The sequence below is a fragment of the Humulus lupulus genome, chromosome 6 (assembly GCF_963169125.1).
Source record: "Humulus lupulus chromosome 6, drHumLupu1.1, whole genome shotgun sequence".
Lineage (NCBI taxonomy): Eukaryota > Viridiplantae > Streptophyta > Magnoliopsida > Rosales > Cannabaceae > Humulus > Humulus lupulus.
The window spans coordinates 206,303,933-206,325,346 of NC_084798.1; the positions used below are offsets into that span (position 1 = coordinate 206,303,933).

General features: G+C 31.8%; 1 protein-coding gene across 2 annotated transcripts; it reads left to right on the plus strand.

Moving 5' to 3' along the window:
• The first annotated feature begins 13,529 nt into the window (after nt 1–13,529).
• LOC133783039 (very-long-chain aldehyde decarbonylase CER3) lies at nt 13,530–21,053 on the plus strand. 2 transcript variants are annotated; one of them, XM_062222558.1, is made up of 11 exons: nt 13,530–13,976; nt 14,158–14,378; nt 14,464–14,696; nt 14,830–15,049; nt 15,888–16,015; nt 16,175–16,434; nt 16,633–16,740; nt 18,750–18,956; nt 19,338–19,448; nt 19,984–20,157; nt 20,642–21,053. In XM_062222558.1, the coding sequence occupies exons 1-11, from the start codon at nt 13,926–13,928 to the stop codon at nt 20,825–20,827; spliced, it is 1,899 nt and encodes a 632-aa protein (XP_062078542.1). In that variant the 5' UTR covers nt 13,530–13,925; the 3' UTR covers nt 20,828–21,053. The 2 variants fall into 2 exon arrangements, with proteins under 2 accessions (XP_062078542.1, XP_062078543.1); XM_062222559.1 differs by having other exon boundaries at nt 16,178–16,434.
• The last annotated feature ends 361 nt before the right edge of the window (nt 21,054–21,414 follow it).

Sequence of the window (21,414 nt, forward strand, 5' to 3'; positions counted from 1 at the left end):
CTAACAATGTATAGTCTTTAGCTATTCTAGCTAGGACATCCCCTCTAATCTTTCCTAATTGTGGGTCACTCAACTGTTTCTCTTTGATCATCACTAAAATAATAGGCTTAAGCGTAATGTTAGCCAACTAGCCCACCAGTAACTTTATTCTAGCTCTGGTCATATCCTATGCTAACTCTCTGGATATCTGTTCTGCATTGTACCACTGCTGCAAGTTCTAAATCATGTGTGGAATATCTTTGTTCATACTCCTTCAACTGACGTGATGCATAGGAAATCACCTTCCCTGTCTGCATAAGGACATAACCTAGGCCTTGCCTCGAAGCGTCACAATAAACCACAAACTTGTCCTGATTTGTAGGAAGACTTGGAACTGGAGCGGTGATCAGGCTCTTCTTCAATCTTTGGAAGTTGTCCTCACACCTATCTGACCCTGTGAACCTCTGATTCTTGCATGTCAACTCTGTCAGCAGTGACGCAATATTGGAAAACATCTCCACAAGGTGTCTGTAATAACTTGCCAATCCCAAGAAACTTCTGATCTCTGAAGCATTCTTCAGCCTTGGCCAATCTCTGACCGCCTTAATCTTCGTTGGGTCTACCATAATTCCATCCTTACTGACTATGTGACTTAAGAAAGTCACCTGTGGCAACCAAAACCCGCTTGACACCATAATTCCATCAAATTTCGTTATTGTTATTTCATATCAATTGCTTTTGTTTGTTTTAAAAAAAAAAAACAGTTTATGGTATATAAGTTTACTAACATGGTATAATAATTTTGATATATCATAGTACAACAAATAGATATATCATGCTATTAAACATATATACCATACCATAGTATTTTATATACCATAAGAAAAAAAAATCAATATACCATGATAATAAAATTATATACACTATAATTTTTTTAACAAAAATAAGATTGGTATATTATTACTCAAAAAATGTATATATCATGCTAACAAAATTATATACCACTATTAAAATATATATTGTTGGGGGAGAGTGAGATAACACCACCACAAAAAATAGAATCTACACAAAAATTTGGATTGACATAGACTTAAAAAAGATTGAGAACGAACTTGCAAACCCAAGTAGATCAATGGAGTTCTTCAATGTTTGATGAAGCTTCAAAACCCTAGGAAAATCACCACTTTGAAACAATCCTTTGAGCACACCCTTGAGCAAACCAAAACACAAGCCTTCAACTCTCTAAGTCAAGCACTTTCTTGGAGAGTTCTTGGAGAAAACTAGAGTTTCTTGAAACTAGAGAGAGAATGAGGGTAGAGAGACATTAGAGAGAGTGATCAAGTCTCCCAAATCACTATTTTTGACCCATATATACAGTAGGCACCGTCATTAGGTCTAACCAATAGGATTAGACTTGCAAAACATGTTATTTTGAGCATTTATGTAAATCCACGTAATACAGCAGGCGACACATCGCTTTCTAGGGTTTTTGGAAGCCTTAGCCTTCAGGCGATGTGTCGCATTTGCCACCCCCTCTGACTTTGGACACTTCCAAAGGTCCAAAAAAAATGCTCCAAATGCCACCAAAATTTTTGGGAACCCTTAGATACTTTTATGTATCACTTTGCACCCAAATTTGCATTTCCTAAGTGCCTACAATTTGAAACGCAAATTCACATATTCACTATGTGAATTCTACCAAGTGTTCATACATTGCTTATATATTAACACTTTATCATTTGTATTTAACCAATCATAACATATATAATGCTAACAAAATTATATACCACTATTAAATTGCATATACAATGTTAACAAAATTATGTACCGCCATTATATATATAAATATAAAAATAAAAAATAAATATCATCAACAAAAAAAATGATATACCATGCTACAAAAAATATATATGCTGAGTTGGAAAATAATATACCAATAAAACGCAAAAAATTATTACTAAAAAATGTATATACCATGCTAACAAAATTATATACCAACATTAAAATATATATACTATGTTAACAAAATTATATACCACTATTACATATAACAAGATAGAACCTAAATATTATCTAAAACAATAATAATATACTATATCACAAAATACATATACTATGTTCAAAAATAATATACCAACAAAACTTACAAAATTATTACGCAAAACTGTATATACTATGCTAACAAAATTATATACTACCATTAAAATGTATATACCATGATACAAAATTATATATTACCATTATGTATAACAAGATAGAAACTAAATATCATTGAAAAAATATGATATACCATACCACAAAAAACATACATACTAGTTGGACAATAATATACCAACAACCCATTAAAAAAAAAAAAAAAAATCAATATAACTTTGAAATAAAAATTAATTGAACAAAACTAATATACATATACCACTATATTAAAGTCATATGCTTCAAAATAAATAAATAAATGATAGAAAAGAGAAATTTTGAAAAATAAATATAGAATAAAATTAAAAATTTGAAAAAATATATATTATTTTCTCTAACTTAAAATAATGGACATTTATTAATTATCATCCTAAAAAAGAAGAGGTCATTTGTTATGGATATCACTTTAATGAGATGCAATATCAGAGACTTATTTATCAAGGGAAAATTAGGTAATCAATAATGTAAAAGAGTCATTTCTCAACAATTTTTAAAATGAGGACATTAGTTTCTTGATGCCATTATTTTGGGTAATTTATTATAATTTCTTTTTTTATAATTTATTTACCTTATTTAGATGACTTTAAAACTAATTGTGTTAAAAAAACAATAAAATAAAAGTGCTAAATCTATGGGATACCAACAATTTTCGTTAAAGTCAAATTTGTAATGTATAAATATATATTTATTTGGAATAAAATTGAGATTTAAAAAAAAAAAATAAGACAAGATTTCATTCAATAAATGACAAAGGACCAAGTTTCATACAGTTCTTCGATAAGTTAAAATAACAAATTACTACCTAAAGAGTGAGCAAGTGGCAACAAAGACCAAAATAGCAACAAAAAATAACAAACATGCCAAAATCATAATCGTCAACATAAACCATAATATTGACAATAAAACAAATTAAGAGTATATGCTACTAATCCCATGTGGGGAACAATCACTATTGCAAAAAAGTATTTTTGTGCCATGAAATCGTGACACAAAAAGGGTTTTGGCACCACGTATATGTTGGAGATGTGCCCTGAAAGCATATGTAGTAGACATTGTTTTTATGAAATAAATAAATAAATTGACTTTGTTATGCATATATTTTATGGACTATATTATTCTATGATAATATTATGTAAATATCAAGAAAATTCCTAAGTTCATGTATGTAATCTCGAACACGTATTAGTACGAGAGGATTGTGTTTGAGATAAATGAACTTGAATAGTTCGCAGTAAGATAAAGTTATGGAATCTTTAGATTAATTACTGCAAGTACGGTCCACTAGTATTATGAATACATGTGATCTAGATCCGGATCACTAGTGTGGTAAGACACTTTAGTGGAGGTGCTTTATATATTAGAGAATATATAGAACTGGACCAGATATGTTTATTAATACTTAGTTAAATACCGTTTCGAAGTATTAATTAAATATATCAACTGATGATCATATACAAATAGATCTTAATCCTGAGGTTACTATGAACTCCTGTTTATGTTATATGAGTTCTTTAATTCACTTGTTAGGGTCTGTCAGAATGATCAGGCTAAAAACTTTTGTTTTGGGAACTCATTAATATAGATGGCTGGGGACATAGTATACAGTCATGGAATCTATACCTTCTCGCAAGAGATTGAATGATGGTTCTCTTAAGGGTTGACTTTTGGAACTGAAAGGTTATTGAGCTCAAATTCATAATTTAATTATGAATTAACCTTCACTAGTAGAGTCAATGGTACTTAAGGAAACAAGACATAATTAAAAGGGTAAAACGATAATTTTATTCCCGATTAATTATGAACCATTATTAGAGGGTCAAGTTGTATGCAATGATTAAATCAATGGACGCTTTATGATTATAAAGTACTCAGTAAATGAAATGTCTATAATTACAAGAGTTCAATCTCATATTTATAGTGGAATAATCATGAGATTAATAAATTAAGATTATTTAATTAAAGAGTTTAATTAATAATCTCAAATTTATTGGAGCTTGGAATTATAGGTCCATAGGTCCCCATAGCGGCTCTATCAACACTGTTCAAGGTAAGAGTTGATATGAAGGGAAAATAGTTTAAAGACATATTTAGGAAGAAATTTGTTCTTCAGGCCAAATATGCAATTATATGATAATGGTGATTAATTAATTAATTACAAATTAGTTGTAGTTAACCAAATTAATTAATATTTAATTATTATATAATTTTCGAAATTATATTAAATAATTAAATTAATTTTCGAAATTATATTAAATAATTAAATTAATTTTCGAAATTTAATTAAATATTTAATTTCAAAAATTTGGGTTTAATTAATTAGTAGAATTAATTAAATATCTTTATTTGAGTGGGAGAAAATAATCTGATAAGTTCAAATTGGATTTGAATTTAAAAGATTAATATTTATTCAAATAATTAATTATATTTGATAATTAATTAAAAAGATAATTAATTTGAATTCAAATTTGAATTAGTTATCAGGTTGTTAGATATTATCTGACAAAGAAATTTGAATAAATAATTAAATAAAATTTGAAAAACAAATATCCCTAGAAATTAGGAAGCTACACGTTCACACACAGTCCAGGACTGTGTGTGGCGTGTAGCACCAGTGTTTTTCAGGGATGGGATTTTTAATTTTATTTATTTAATTAATTAATTAATGGATAATTCAAAAATTGGTTTTTGGATTTTTTTCATTAATGGAATAATTAATTGAATTTTTTCTGTTAAGTATGACTGATAAGAAAATTATTAAGATAAGAAGAAAAAAAGAGAGTGAGACTACTCTGACATTTTTCGCTCTGTGAAAATAGAACGATAGTTTTCTCTCTCCCTGAAAATAAAGAACCAATTCTCAGGCCTATTCTCTTGATCTCATGAGTTGAGTACATCAAGAAGAATCACAAATAAACTATCCTTCATTCTCTAAGTGCCCACACATTTCTTGAGGTGTAGAGAACGCTTTGGAAGATCTTGGTGTGAGTACGTGGGAGCGGCTTGGATAGGAAGATCGTTTTAAATACGAAAAGATAGCAAGGACACTTGATAGGCTTCAAGAGGTATGATTTCTATTAGTATCTTATTTATGATTAATGTATGTATATTAATGGATCCGCATATTTAAAGGTAGTTTAAATATGTTACAAAATTTTTGTTGTACACTGGGCCAACCACACCACCTTTCCGCTGCGTATTAGGAAACTCGTTCCTAACAGTATACTCAATGAGTAAAAGGCATAAAAGCAAGAGACAGACTTATGGCACCTTGAATCTCATGGCGCCAAAACTTGTTTATTACTCGTGCCTTCGTTGTGAGAGAAAAAGAGGGAGTGAGCGAGTGAGTGAGATAATGAGAAAAAAAAAAAAGCACATGAGAAACTTACCTCTGCCAAGCCATCGTCACAGGGTCCCTTCGTTCGTCGTTGGCAAGGGAGATAGAGAGATTATGAGACTAAAACATACAAGAAACTTACCTCTGCCAAGTCGTCGTCACAGGGTCCCCTCGTTCGTCGTTGGCAAGGGAGATAGAGAGATTGTGAGACTGTGTGTGTGAGAGAGAGAGAGAGAGAGAGAGAAGACAATCAGGCGATAGAGAAATAAAGGTGAGGGTGAGAGAAATGTGAGAGGCGGCACTTGAGAGATATGTGGGAAGTGGGAGAGTATATGCTAGGGTTAGGGTTAAGAAAAAAAAATGGGCTAGACTTTATGTTTATTTTTTTAACTCGCAACTTTTTACTCCATTAATTTTGTGTCACAAAAGGTTATTGTGCCACTAATTACGTGGCACAAAAGTCTTTCAGCTTCTAAGGCCCAACATACCTCTTTTGTGCCTAGAGTAATTTTTTACTCCACTAAATTCATGGTGCAAAAGAGGACTTATTACTCCACAAAATTTGTGGAGTAATAACTCCCTAGTAAGAATTTACTCCACGACTTTAAAAAACGTGGCATAAAAAATTGACACATTATAAGTTTTTTGTAGTAGTGAATAAAAAAAACAATATAATTTTTTTAATAGATTTCCTTTACCTACATAATAATGTATATACATATAATTAATCAATTCAATTACAATACATCAAAATAGAATGACTATTCAAATATAATGATTGGAAAATAGAATATTGTAACGACCCGACATAAAACCAATTAATTTATTAAATAATATGTGTTTATGTAAATTAATGTTTACGCGAATCTCTTTAAGAAAATAAATTTTTTATTGAAACTCTTTTAAAAACAACATGAATTAAACATCTTTTTCAAAACATGCAACTCGAGATCTCGTCATTTAAAATAAATCATATTTGCATGCATAATGTAAGTTAAAATACATGTTTAAGACTCAACATAGAAAACCAAGGTTTAATGAATTTTTTAAAAAAATGCATAAGTAGGGAATCCTTTGACCCTCAGACCAACCAATCACGACATGCACACATCTGACCGAGTCTGCTCTAACTCATTGCCTCAACAAACCACACTTTTTCCTTTACATGCAACATAGGGTACCCGTGAGCTAGCGCCCAACAAGAAGAGCTCTGTAGGTGACGACCCCAAATCCCAAACATAGCAACATATAAATATATATATGTATATATATAACGTAATAACAATAACACAATCATGCTTCACATACGCAGTTAATCAACATATTTACAATATAACATCAACGTATCATAAACATATCATACCGCTCTTGCAACGGCCTACTACCCTTGCGACAACCCACTGCCCTTGTGACAACCCCTTGGATTTTACCACATACCAAGTTACAAGAATACATATTCCATTTATCTTTCCACATATGTTATATTCATCATAACATACTCAAGACATGAAAAAATCAAATCTCATAAAGTCAATGTAAACATGTATCAATACACAAAAGCATGCAATAATCGTAACCATTATAATATATATGAAAAAACATATCATAACACAACATGAACAATCATAACCATTAGATCACTCATACAAAACATTCGTGCACTCAAATACACACCTTGTGTTACAATGACCACTCTTCTTACCTCAAGTCCAACAACAACGCAATCACCTCCCTTCAAGTGTCTTGTCGAGTCCTAAATCCAAAACATACAACATGTATCCTTTAGAGACTCATAACTTAACCAGATGTCATGAACCAATCATACACTTTCTAAGACACAATCACTCTTAAAGTGTCCTTAAGAAAGTCCTAAAAAATATCCCCAAGAAGTCAGGGAGGAAGTCCCTAACAAACCCCACTTGAAACAGCCTCAATACGGCCTTAACCCCTCCCCCCCCCCCCCCCCCCCCAAAAAAAAAATTATGTCTATGTCGCTGCCAAGCGCTACAACACTAATATTCTAGCGTTGGGACACTATTTAAACCCAAAATTCAGTGGCTATGGGCGCGTCAGCGCTCCTAAATGGTGTTGTGTCGCTAAATCGAAACCTGCCCGCCGACTCAACTTCAAACAGCCATAACCTTCTCAATTTAAATCTGTTTTGGACGATTCTTTTTTAGTTTTTCTCATCTTGAATACCTTTATATCATCGTACAATTCTTAGAGATAAATAAAATACCAAAAATACATGAGAATCCCCTAACTCCAATCCCTAACAAATCTCATGCAATAAAACTTCTTCTTCCCCAAGCTATCTTTCCAATCTTCTAAACCAACAATCATAACTTAATAAATTCAATCCTAGCATGTTTCTAACCATTATAGATTGATACCTTAGTCTCTAACATCCATATAAACCAATCATACCAACCCATCATGCTTTCTAATGAAAACCACCATTAACATAACCCAAAGCTTCAAGAACAATCAAAGAAACTTTAAAAGTGTGAATAGCTCTTACCAAGATCATTTACAACAACCTAAAACTTAAAATATTCTCCCAAAGTAGTCTAAATGAGACCCCACACAAGTTCCTAGTGATCCATATGTATATGAAGTGATCACCATCCTTCTTCTTTCTTAGATCTTGAACCCTAGTCTAGAGAAAGAAAGAGAGTTATCTCATTTGATCTTGTGTAGAGCAGCCAACAAATTCAAATTGTGAGTCTAACCCTAACCCTAATCTCCCACTTTCTATTTATAATGGCTCGCTATCGCCAAATTACCATCCTACTTTTAATCTAAGTCATTCCAACAATTTCACTAAACCCTTTTTTGTAATTCTCCACTAAACTATTAGTTTTCATAATCCATAATTAACTTATTCCCCATAAGTTATCTTTATTCCATTATGACTCTTATTCAAACAATTATTGACAATAAAACCCTTTGCACTTGAAGGAATTAGTGATTCGTCACTTTATCACATATCCTGAACACCCTTGGTATTTTCCAACGTAAAATATCTTACACATATATTAATATCACATAAACATATTCATTAATCAAAAAATACGTAATTTCACAAAATTATAAAAAAAAAAATACCCCTCAAGAGTACTAAATTAGAAAATTGTCATCACATGCCAAAAATTACCAAAATGCCCATAAAATAAAAAGGCGAATATGACAAATATGATTGAATTCATGAGTTTGATAATTTATCAATGTTTAGTTATATAATTAGAGAACATTTCAACTCAATTATGTAATATTATTGGTAAGATAAAAATTTGTGACTTTAAATACAACTTATTTCTCATAATTTGTTGTTACTTATTTTTTTTCTTTTATTTTTCTTAATCTAATCTAATTATATCATAATTTAATAATATATACAAAAATTGTTAAAATTGATTGGTGTGGACTCCACACGATTAATATTACAACACAAGATAAACACTACTACAAAAACACTTTTTTATACCGCGTCAGGTGTGGTTTTCAACACAGTTGATGCTATAGATCCATGCTATAGCATAAAATCTTTATATAAAAAATACAAATACTAATTTTGTAATATATAAAACATTAAGGGCACACTTGGTATGACGTATTGTATTGTATAGGGTTGTATTGTATAGTATCATTTTTATACAACATTATGTTTGGTATTGATGTGTATTAAAATGTTAAATTAAATTATATTATTTTTGCTTAGCAATTGTATTGTATTGTATTAATTAAAGCTAAATTAAATAAAAAAAATTTAAACGATATCATATGTGATACTATCCTGACCCCTAACCCCTGACCTTAACCCCAGCCTTGACTCCGACCCCAGCCCTCGACCCTGACCACGACCAGGACCTCGACTCCAACCCTACAACCCCAACCCCAGCCCCGACCCCGTTCTCAGACCCCGACCCTGACCCTGATCTCGATCCCAATTCCGACCCAAACCTTACCATAATACAACCTAATTTAAAAAAATATTACAATACAAGCTAATACATACAATTTCTTATGTATTGAATAATCAATTGTTATTGTATTAAAATTTGTAATTGTAATAATTAATACAATACAAAATTCAATTCAAACATAGTGTTCTACTTATATAATACAATACAATTTCATTATAGGGCATGCGAAACGTGTCCTAACTCTTACTAGCAAAACGCAGATTCACATTATCATCCAAACAAAATTAAATGAAACATATATACAACATCTTGATTGAAGCCCCAACAACACAAATGATTAATCCATGTGCTCTATTTATCAAATTATAACAACAACTACCACATAGTTGAACTAAATAGATTTGAAATATCACAACATATAAACCAATTTTGCACCACTACATATATACACAATAAAATCAGGGTTTTTTTTTTAAAGAATCTTAATTTTAAAATTGAGAAGGAGAATAGAATAGGATAATCAATGGCTTCACAAATACTCAAAAGCCAAATGCTAGCATCTTCTTCTCCGTTTTCTTCAAGCCCTACCCCATGGTGCGTACTCGAGTAGTCCTCTCTACCCTTACCCCACCAACGCCAAGATCAATTGACTCCAAGATTCACTGTCCTTGTAGGAAAGAGATCAGAAAGAGAGAGCAACTAAAACCTTACTCGAGCGCAGTCCTCATCCTTCATGTTGTAGCCAAACTTCAGCCAATCACTCAAGGCCTATTGTGTATAGAGAGAGTAGAGACAGACTTGCCCAATGCCATAGACCTCTGTTTTTCTACAACATCAGTCAATTTTATTTAAAATTTGTCTTATATATTTTTATAAATATGTTCTTATTGATTTTTGTAACTTGCCTTTAGTCTATATATGCTTTAATGTGTCGTGATTAACGTTTTTTGTTTAAAAAAATATTTTGTATGATTAGTACAATTATTTAATTTATAGCATCGGTATAATATAATTCTATGTATACTAATGACCACCACACTAAATTTAATACATGTAATCAATTTTTTTTTATGGATGTGATCCAATAAAAAAATTTACTCGATAGCTCATATAAAACTCGCTTTTTGAGGTGAACAGTAGAGCTAGTGGCAGAACCATAGGTAAAGACCCAAAAATTTGAAAAATAACTATATATATTTGTGGGGAAATTCTATAGTAGGCACTGCTACAAAAAAATATTTTTTAGGATTCGCGGGGCGTGAGTCCTTTATTTGAGAGTCTTAAAAAGTGAGGTATTTTAGGACTTATAGAATATTTTTTAGGATTCACATTGCGAGTCCTAAAAAATTTTACTTTTAATTTTTAAAAAATTAAATTGTGCGTTTTGAAGCTCAAAGCACGGTGGTGGTCGGTGGCAGTGGGGCTCTAGCGATGGCGGCGGCGCCACCATTCACAGGTGGTGATTCGAAAAAAAAAAAACTACTAGGTTTTAAAGCCCAAGCCAAGGAAAATGTCGTGGTGGTGGTGGTTTAGTTTGAAATGGCTTAGAAAAGCTCGGATCTACGCTTGAAGGTTCAGAAATCCCCATGGATTCCAATGAACTTGACTCCCAACTCCAGTGACCATTGAGTCTGATTCTTTAGTGGGTTTTGAAGCCCAAGAAGCAAGGAGTGTGGTGATGGTGGTGACTCAGCTCATGGTGGCTCGAGGTGGCTGAAATGTGCTCAGAAAGTTTGGGAGAAACCCAAAATCGCAGAACTTCAAGTGCATCGTTGAGGGCCTTAGGTTGCACGTGAGGTGTCGATCTTCGGGGGTTGGGGGTTTTGAGGGGCAGCGCGCCGACTAGGCTGGCGTATGGCGATGGCCGGCGATGGGAGGGCAGCCATTCAACCCTAGCAGAGACAACACATGGAGAGAGAGAGAACTTCGGGAGAGAGAGAGGGATCCAAGGAGAAAGAGAGAAAAATGGGCTGAGTGGTTTTTTTTAATAAATAATAATACAACTTTTGTTAAAAAAAATTATTTAAACTTTTAGGACACACATAAGTTTTTAGGACTTGTACTGCGTGTCCTAAAAGAAATTCTTTAAAGACTCTCAATGAGTGTCTTAAAATTTTTAGAAACTTGTGTTAAAAAAAATCAAACTTTTAGGACACACATCAGTTTTTAGGGTTCGCACCGCGTGTCCTAAAAGAAATTCTTTAAGGACTCGCAATAAGTGTCCTAAAATGTCCAGGAGCTGTTTTTAGGGCTCGCATCTAGGTGAGTGCCCTAAAAAAGTATCCTAAAAGCATGTTTTTGTAGTAGTGAGGGGTGCCAGTTTAGCCCCTACCAGTAGGAGCATTTCTGTTTTCAGTAGGTATAGAAATTATAACTCTTTTTTTTTTATTTGATGATGTATATTGTAGTTATAATAGACACCCCACTAGTTTCAAAAAAATTCTAAATAATTTACAATACCAAAAATTAAAGTTTAAAATAATTAGTTATACACATATAAAAAAAAACATGTTTATTAGTCCATTCTTAAAAATAAAAATAAAAAATTAGGCGCCCAAAATCAAATTTCTTTTTAGCTTCCTTTTACAACAAGTAAATAAGTAAGTAAAATGTCCTATCACCAAAAAAAATGAAGAAAAAAAACATAATCTTTAATATTAGGAGCATTAATTAAACCATTTGGATTATATCTTTTAGGTTGGAAAAAATTGTTTTGATATATATTAATATCATTGGGAACTAGCTACTAGGCAAGCCAACAAAGTCATAATATAAGGAAGAGTCAAACGACATTGAAGCCTTGTTCTAACATAACCGTAACAATACCAATGTAAATAAAAAACAAAATAAAGAAAAAAGAGTTGTATCGTAACACAACTATATAACACAACTATATAACACAACTAATGATTAGTTTTTTTTTAATAGAAAGAGGACTTCATTGAAGCCAAATCACAATATAATCTATCTAGCAACACAAAGTCTAAGGCCAAATATAGATATGAAGATAGTATATGGATACAAATTTTACAAAGAAAGCTATATCTTCCAAAACTATTCCAAAAGCATACTCTTCTACCACATTCTTATTGATAGCCTAACACTCTATCTTTCTCTTCTAACTGATTCGATCTAATTTTTTTTACCCCTAACCAATCCAATACAATTAAATGTTGGATGTTAGAAATCTTCATCCAATCTAATCCGATTTGGCCTAAAAATTCAATACAATTATTTGGATTGATTATTTTATCTTTGAACCTATATTTTAATATTAAATAAATTAACAAGTAAAAAAACATTAAAAAAACTAGACACTATGTAATAATAATACTAAATTAAGTCTTTATAATTGTCACATTAAATACTTGAAATATTAAGTTAACAATATTAAGGTCATTAAATTTTTATTACTTATGTCTCAAAACTAATAACTAAAGTATTATAATAACATAATATAAAAACATCAACAAAAACATATTCAAGGTGCTAACAACTATGAAAAAAGACAATTAAGTATATTTATAATTAATACGATATATAAAAAGAATATATATCTTTTTAGTTGTAATTTGATTGAATCGGTTTTTAATTGAATTTTCATAGTCTCTTCTGTCACCCAATCTAATTGCAATTTAATATTCAATTTTTTATAATTAAATTAGTTTAGATTGACGTAATTAGATTTGTTTGAATCATGACGATTATGTTTAAATTTAAATAATAATATAAATATATTTATGATGAGGTAAGTGAGTTAACTAAGGAAGAAGGGAAAAAGACAGATCATATGACAGTGTGAAAATGGTTGCACAACGATTCCAAAATATATAGATATATATAACCGTAAACTCCATTCCAAGTACGTATGGGAGCCTCTTTCTTCTTACTCCCCAACCATAATAGCCATAAATGTGGGGCAAACTCACTAGCCCATCGTTCCAGCTGGGGAACCACCCATTTTGGTGTCAACACTGTATCATTCTCTCACGTCCAATTTTCAACTTGTTGACATAGATTTTCCTTTAAATCATTTAAAAAAATAATAATAAAAACAAATAAAAAGGCGGTCATGAATTAAAAGCTTTAACTGCCTTCATATACATTGCAAGAAAGTTTGAGCTATATAAGTAGCTAGCTAGGTACCTTTGAGTTTAAATGTAAAGAGAGATTACTTGAAAGGAGATACGTTTGGGAGTAGTAGCAAAAGAAAACGCATTTTTCTCTTCTCCTCAATTTGTTACATCTCTCTCTCTCATTCATGTTCTATTTGGGAACTTCATAACTTTTTCTATTCTAGGCTTTCTGGTTTGTTTGATTATACATGCTTTGGTAAAGAAAACCTTTGAGGAGTTATAAGACAAAATATTTAGTAGTGATCGATACACATATAAAAAACAAACACATACATACAAAAAAAGAGTTTGAGAAAAGTACTTTGGTACCAAAAGGGTGATTTTTGAGGTAGTGGCTTCATTTTGAGGAGGAAAAAGATGGCTGCTTTCTTGTCAACTTGGCCCTGGGATAACTTGGGAAAATATAAGGTAAGAACAGCTACCCATATATCCCAATCCTTCTCTTTTTTTTGGTCTGATTAGGATATATTTTTCTGGGTGTTTTGTATATTTGCTTATTTTTCATTTGTTTCCTTGTTTTAGTACTAATATGGGTTTAAAAAAAGCTCACTCTATTTGGTGTTCATCTTTTGTGTGTATGTATGAACAGTATGTGGTACTTGGTCCTCTGTTTGCAAAAGCTTTCCAGTCAGTCGTTTATGAGGATTTTCAGAAATATAGCTGGTGTGTCCATGTTGTGGTGTTATATCTAGCCAGGTGTCTCATTTATCAACTGTGGAGCTCCTATTCTAACATGCTTTTCTTAATAAGAAACCGAAGAATCCTTCAACAAGGTGTTGATTTCAACCAGATTGACAAAGAGTGGAACTGGTAAATATCAACTTCACTATGAAATAATATTATTTTTTATCAACCTTAAAGCTCATGTTGGACCTTGGAACATTGTTCTTGACAGGGATAATTCATTAATGCTTCATACTCTGATGGCTTTCATTGGCTGCTATATCTTCCCATTTCTTCAAAGTCTTCCTTTGTGGGATTCAAAGGGGCTTATCACGGTTCTATTACTTCATATTGGAATATCAGAGCCTTTATTCTATTGGGTCCATAGATGTTTTCACAAGGATTATCTTTTCACTAATTACCATTCTCTTCACCATTCTAGCCCAGTACCTCAACCCTTTACAGGTAACTACCAAGAAAACATTCTCTACTCTAATAATAAATACCCTTTTGTTAATTATCATTTTTATGAAGCTATAGCTTATTATTATTATTATTATACTGATAAACTTTGTTTATTTATTGTTATTTATTGCAGCTGGAAATGCAACAGTATTAGAGAATATGGTTTTAGGTATCATCATAGGGATTCCTGTAATGGGTTCTTCTCTCTTGGGATATGGATCAATAGCATTGGTATATGGCTATGTTTTGGTATTTGATTTTCTGAGATGTTTGGGGCATAGCAATGTTGAAGTTGTTCCTCACAAGGTGTTTGAGAAAATGCCATTTCTTAGATATATTTTGTATACTCCAACGTAAGTAATTTCAGTTTATCATCACGACACGTCTTTCTCTCATTTAATGCACACACACAAACTAATTAATTTTTTAAGTGTTGTTATTTTTCATCTTAAAATGTATAACACCACATAAGGTAACACCTTATGGTTGATTAGCAATACTCTATAATTTTTATTAAAGTCAAATGTGTGTGATCCGATATGAATATCAATATGACACCTCCTTATCGTGTGGTGTGTGTGGTGCATTTTAGCATTTCTCTTCATTTTTGCTTTACCCCCAAATTACTTGGAGAAATTAATTAATATTGGTTAGGCAAGTAAGTGGAGGAATAAATTCCACATAACAATTTTGTGGCTTAAAATAAACCCTTTCATGAGGGTTATCTCTTAATACAGTTACATTAATATTTGCCTTTAAAGAATGAAGTTAGTTTCATCATGTTGTTGCATTAGTAAATAGATATTATTTTTCAATCAAGTATCAAGATAGCAAAGTAAGAAAGAGAAAAATTAAGCTTTATCAATACATAAAGAAGTCATTTTTTGTCCTCATTATACCCTTGCCACATATACATACATATATTTGGTCTTCCGTATAAGAGTTATTATTTTCCATGATTTAATGAGGTAGTTGGGCACTGGATAGTTTTGCAACGCTGTCATGTATGGTCATTTGAACATGGGGTAGGGTTGGGGGCTCTTTTCAGCCATAAAGTATTGGTTTGAATTTTTATAATTGACAGTGCATGTGATAAAGTAACAACAACAAAAATAATTACAATGATAAAGGCGAGAAAAACTCTGTGACTAAGTGAATAGTGATTTATTAATTTCTGACCCTCTTTTGCAGATACCACAGCCTACACCATACTGAGAAAGAAACCAATTTCTGCCTCTTTATGCCTCTCTTTGATGCACTAGGGAACACATTGAACCCTAGTTCATGGGAGTTGCACAATAAAATAAGTAGCAATGCAGGTGAGTTCGATGCCCAAGTTCACTGTATGGTATACAAGTTATATACACACACTCACCACCCTCCATAAAAAAATGTATGGACTATTTATAATACTTATAAATGAAGAGTTGTTGTTGTTGTGGTGGTTAATACATAGATCTTTAAATTGCAATGAATAGCAGGTAAAAATAGCAAGGTACCAGATTTCGTATTCCTAGCCCATGTGGTGGATATCACGTCTGCATTACATGTGCCCTTTGTGTTCCGGTCACTTGGATCATTGCCATACTCGATGAGGATCTTCTTTTTGCCAATGTTGCCTTGGGTTTTTCTAGTAATGTTAGTAATGTGGCTTAGGTCCAAACCATTTGTGCTCACCTTCTACAAGCTCAGGAACAGGCTGCACCAAACATGGGTTGTGCCTAGATTTGGCTTTCAGGTCAGTTTATTCCTTCATGCATTTTGAGTTTAGTTTTATATACTTAGGATTAAATTTAATGTGCTTTGTGTTTGTGTTTGGTTTTATGTACTTATTAGGCTTAGATTGATTGAAAACCAACACAGTACACTAAATTTAAACTTTTGGTTGACATCAAAAACTAATTAAAATGAGTGTTTTGATTTGTTTTTGGGACAGTATTTCATACCATTTGCTACTGAGGGAATCAACAAGCAAATAGAGAAGGCCATTCTTAGAGCTGATAACTTAGGAGTTAAGGTTATTAGCCTTGCTGCATTAAATAAGGTTGGTGTTTTTTATTTCTTTTCTTGTTTCTTTATTTCTTTATTTGGATATGATTGCTATTCCTTTTTGTACACACCACTTTCAACCTTATAGTAACTGAAATCTGGTATGGGTTGTTGGGCCGGGTTAAGGGTAGTTGAATTTTCAGAAAGATATATAGATAGCTCTCTCTCGTATGTTCTTCTTCATTTAAATTTCAATAAATGGTTGGAAGGACTTATTAAAGACTACGAGACATCAATGCATTTTAATTATAGTTTAAAATGTGGCCATGTCATAAAACATAGGGCCTGTTTCTTCTGTTCTGGTACAATCTTTAGATTCCTTTTTCATAAAAATAAAATAAAAAATATCTTCTAAACAATACACATTGTTAATGTATCAACCATGTGACTGGTCAAGCAACCTTTCCTCCACACATTTGGTGTTTTTTTTTACGAAATATCTTTGATGAGATCTTCTATGTTGTGGACCCTAACCTATCTTTGGTCATCATTTACACGCCAAAAGGGTAAGTAGTCTTGTGGGGTTCAGCTTTATTCGTCGCTCTTTTTCTCTAACCTTAGTAAAAAAGGGTGGAAAAGTATGTTAAAAACCATGAAATTGGCATAGAAATTAGTGTACCTAACTCCAATTATAAAAGACATCCTTCCCAACTTTCACAAACTCACTCCTCTTCCTCCGGTTAATATACTTATATATATGTATATATTTATAGTCTTGAATAATGCCAAAAAGAACTTTACACTCTTAAAATGCTAAAGATGATTAGGGTCCCCATTAATTGAATTCTTGTCGGTTTAAATAAGGTCATCTGATAAATCTGTTTTCATGATCAAGTGATGAAATACAACTTTTAAAAACACAAAGGTTTTGGTTTTGAGTGATATTATATTATATTCCATTGCAATTTTATTATCTCTCAAGAGGTAGGTTCCTCCCAGACAAGGCCCAATTATCCTCATTCATCACATGAGAACATGATTATGAACTTCAAAATAAATTGAGTTTATGGTATTTTCCTAAGCGTACTCAATTCTTTTGTCATTAAAGTTAAACAATTTTTTTTATTTCTTTAACACGCAATATTAAATTGGTATTAATGTGTAAATTGATGGGGGGGGCAGAAAGTTAAGCTCTTCCATCTTGGTTGTTTACTATTATAAAAGTTTGCTAGATATTTAGAAAACTCCATGACCTATCTTTGAGTTTGAAAAGCAAGTACACAATTCACATTATGGTTAGTGACTTAGAACAATTATTTGTCCTTTTTCTCTCTCCTCTTTCTCTTGGGTTAAATATGGGGAAATTACTACAATAATCACCTTTTCGTTTCTTTTTAATTAATATTTTTCTGTTTTTTTACAATGCTTCCAAATGATGGTACACTGCTGTTGGACAGTGTACCATCATTTATTAGACAACTGCTCTGATGTTATATATCATTGACACACAATTCATGTCTTCCATAATGTGCCAACATAAACTAGATCTCACATAGTCCTCTAGATTTTTTTTGTGTATAAATTTATTAAATGAAAATTATTTCTCTCTCTCAAAATCATAGCATATTCAGAAAAGCTTTTGCTTATTTTTTATCCCACATGCCTAACTATAATTATTAATTGAGGATATATGAGGCAAGTATCATGATGTATATTAATATATAGAGGGACCAATTTTATGGTGTCCCATTGAGATTGTATCTCAAGATAAAATAAATTGTGTAAACATGTATTTGGGAATAATAGAAGAGAAGTTTAGGTTTTCAAGGATATGTGGGACACGTGCATTGAAATTCATTGATTCTATAATCAAAATCAAGTACTATTGATATAACGACTTGGCTGTCCTTCTAGGGACCACACAACTTTTAGAATATGTGCAGATTAATTATGACTACATGCCCACTTTTTTTTAAATATATGTACATGTATAAATTAAGTTAAACCTAACCATTGTTTTTTTTTTTAATGCTATATTTTTCTTGGTGATTTATTTATGTATAGAATGAAGCCCTGAATGGTGGTGGGACACTGTTTGTCAACAAGCACCCAAACCTCAAAGTTCGAGTTGTTCATGGTAACACCTTAACTGCAGCTGTTATTCTAAATGAGATTCCAAAAGATGTCAAAGAAGTCTTTTTAACTGGAGCCACTTCTAAGCTTGGAAGAGCCATTGCTCTCTACCTTTGCAGAAGAAAAGTTCGAGTCCTTGTAAGTATATAAGTATATATATATATATATATATCTTTCTCTTTACATTTATATCTTTGATAAAAATTAACTTTTGTTGAAAATAATGAAGAAAAGAGGGCCATGAATGTGAGCCCACCTAAAAATTATAATCTATTTGGTTGACTATTCATCATTATATTCATGTGTAAGCTTTAAGTTCATACAGCTTTTGTGTCTGCCCAAATGGATATATGTGGGGATTGTATATGCATCATCATGGATGCTGACAAATAGTTCATGTTGATCATCATAATGTGAATTTTATCATTACATAATATTATTATTGGACCACATAATATATACATGTATGTATGTGTACAAGAATTCTAATACGGAAATTAATCAAATTTTATTATACAGATGCTGACTCTATCAACAGAAAGGTTTCAAAATATTCAGAAAGAAGCTCCAGCTGATTGCCAACCCTACCTTGTTCAAGTCACAAAGTACAATGCAGCCCAGAATTGCAAGGTTAATTTCCATACATACAGAACACTGCTACACAAAATTTTAATATAAAGTTCATATATATAGGATAATTTTTTTATAGGAGATTTACTTTAAATCTTACCAGTAGGGCTCTCAGTGTTTTTTGACCTGTAAATGGTTTTCGACGCGATTTTTTTTTATGACCGTGTATATTGTAGCTACTTAGAGTATTCTGTAAATTTTCAGAAAATTTCGAATAGTTTACAGTACCGAAAACTAGATTGAAACATGTTGTTTTCTACGCGCATAAAAAAAATTAGTCACGTGTGCAACATGTTTGAACCTAGTTTTCGGTCCTATAAACTATTCGAATTTTTCTGAAAATTTGCAGGTGCTCTAAATAGCTACAATATACACGGTCATAAAAAATAATCTCGTCGAAAACTATTTACGGATTGTAAATACTGAGAGTCCTATCGATAGGGCTTAAAGTAAAACTCTTATAGGAGAATTGTCCGTGTGTGTGTGTGTATTTATATATAATGATCATCAATCATATATGTTATATAAATGGCAGACTTGGATAGTTGGGAAGTGGATAACACCAAGAGAGCAAGGGTGGGCCCCAGCTGGGACACACTTTCATCAATTTGTGGTGCCACCAATCTTATCCTTCAGAAGAGACTGCACTTATGGTGACCTTGCAGCCATGAGGTTGCCTGAAGATGTTGAAGGACTTGGAACTTGTGAGGTAATAAAACTACTCCTCTACTCTTCTTCCATACAACCATGACTTTGTGGAATTTTTATCCTGAGTTGAGGGTTTAATTTGCTTTTAATTGTATATTGCTCTTATTGATTTGATGTGGATTAAATCACAAGACTTCAATATAGCTAGTCTATATTTGGACCTATTATGCCATAACAAATACACATTATTATATGAATATTTTTATTCATAAATTAACTTAGTTATAAACAAAATTAATTATCTTATACTACATCTCCTCATTTGTATCAAAATTACAATGACAATCACAAAATATCAATCAATTTTTCCCAATGAAGCAAAAATGTTAGCTATATTTGACTAGCTACTAAAAGGGTTTGGAAATTATTTTGCTATGTACATGTGTATAAATAATATCATTGTCATATATAATTTGATTAATTGTGATACATATATATTTATATGTTATATTCTTCTGATGGATTGAACTATATGTGAGATGCAGTACACCATGGAGAGAGGAGTTGTGCATGCATGCCATGCCGGTGGAGTGGTGCATTCACTAGAAGGATGGACTCATCATGAAGTTGGAGCCCTTGATGTGGACAGAATCGACCTTGTGTGGAATGCTGCACTTAAACATGGCTTGAAACCTGTTTCATCAGCATCCAACCTCACCAATTCTCACTAGAATTTCTTAGCCTGAAAAAGATTGAAACCCAAAAAAAAAAAAAAAAAAACCAAAATTGAATCACTGTTTTTTCTTTTTACTTTTTTCATAAAGGTTGGGTAACAATGTGTAAGGTGTACTATTATGATTCACCTAAAAATGTTGCCTTTTTATGTAGTAGAAACATTCTATTCAATCAACATATATGAATACATATATATGAATGAAGCAAGTTAAGTTATAAATATATATGTCATTATTTCTTAATCCAATATATGAACAAGTTAATGTAAAATATGCCTGTGGGGGGCTCAAGCTTCCCCGCCAAAAATAATAAATACAGTTAAAGGTTTTTACACATATTACTACTTTTATATATAAAAAAATACATGTCTCTAACAACTGTTATATATGTATATATATTTCATTAGTATTATATTATAAAATGTCATCTTTTTTTAAGGATAATACTAAAGTTTCATTCAAGGAGAAAACAAAGATCAAGTCCATTACAATAGGTCATGGATAAACCAAAAAGGCAAATCATCCTCCCAAAAAGGCGAGCAATAAGCAGCAACAAGGCCAAATGACTGACATACCTAGGCATA

Bases quoted from the DNA above. Each gene is read 5' to 3' on its own strand.
- LOC133783039 (XM_062222558.1), top strand. From the start codon at position 13,926: ATGGCTGCTTTCTTGTCAACTTGGCCCTGGGATAACTTGGGAAAATAT. The intron at 16,016-16,174 runs GTGAGTTCGATG...TGCAATGAATAG, and splicing joins TAAAATAAGTAGCAATGCAG to CAGGTAAAAATAGCAAGGTA. The intron at 19,449-19,983 runs GTTAATTTCCAT...TATAAATGGCAG, and splicing joins ATGCAGCCCAGAATTGCAAG to ACTTGGATAGTTGGGAAGTG.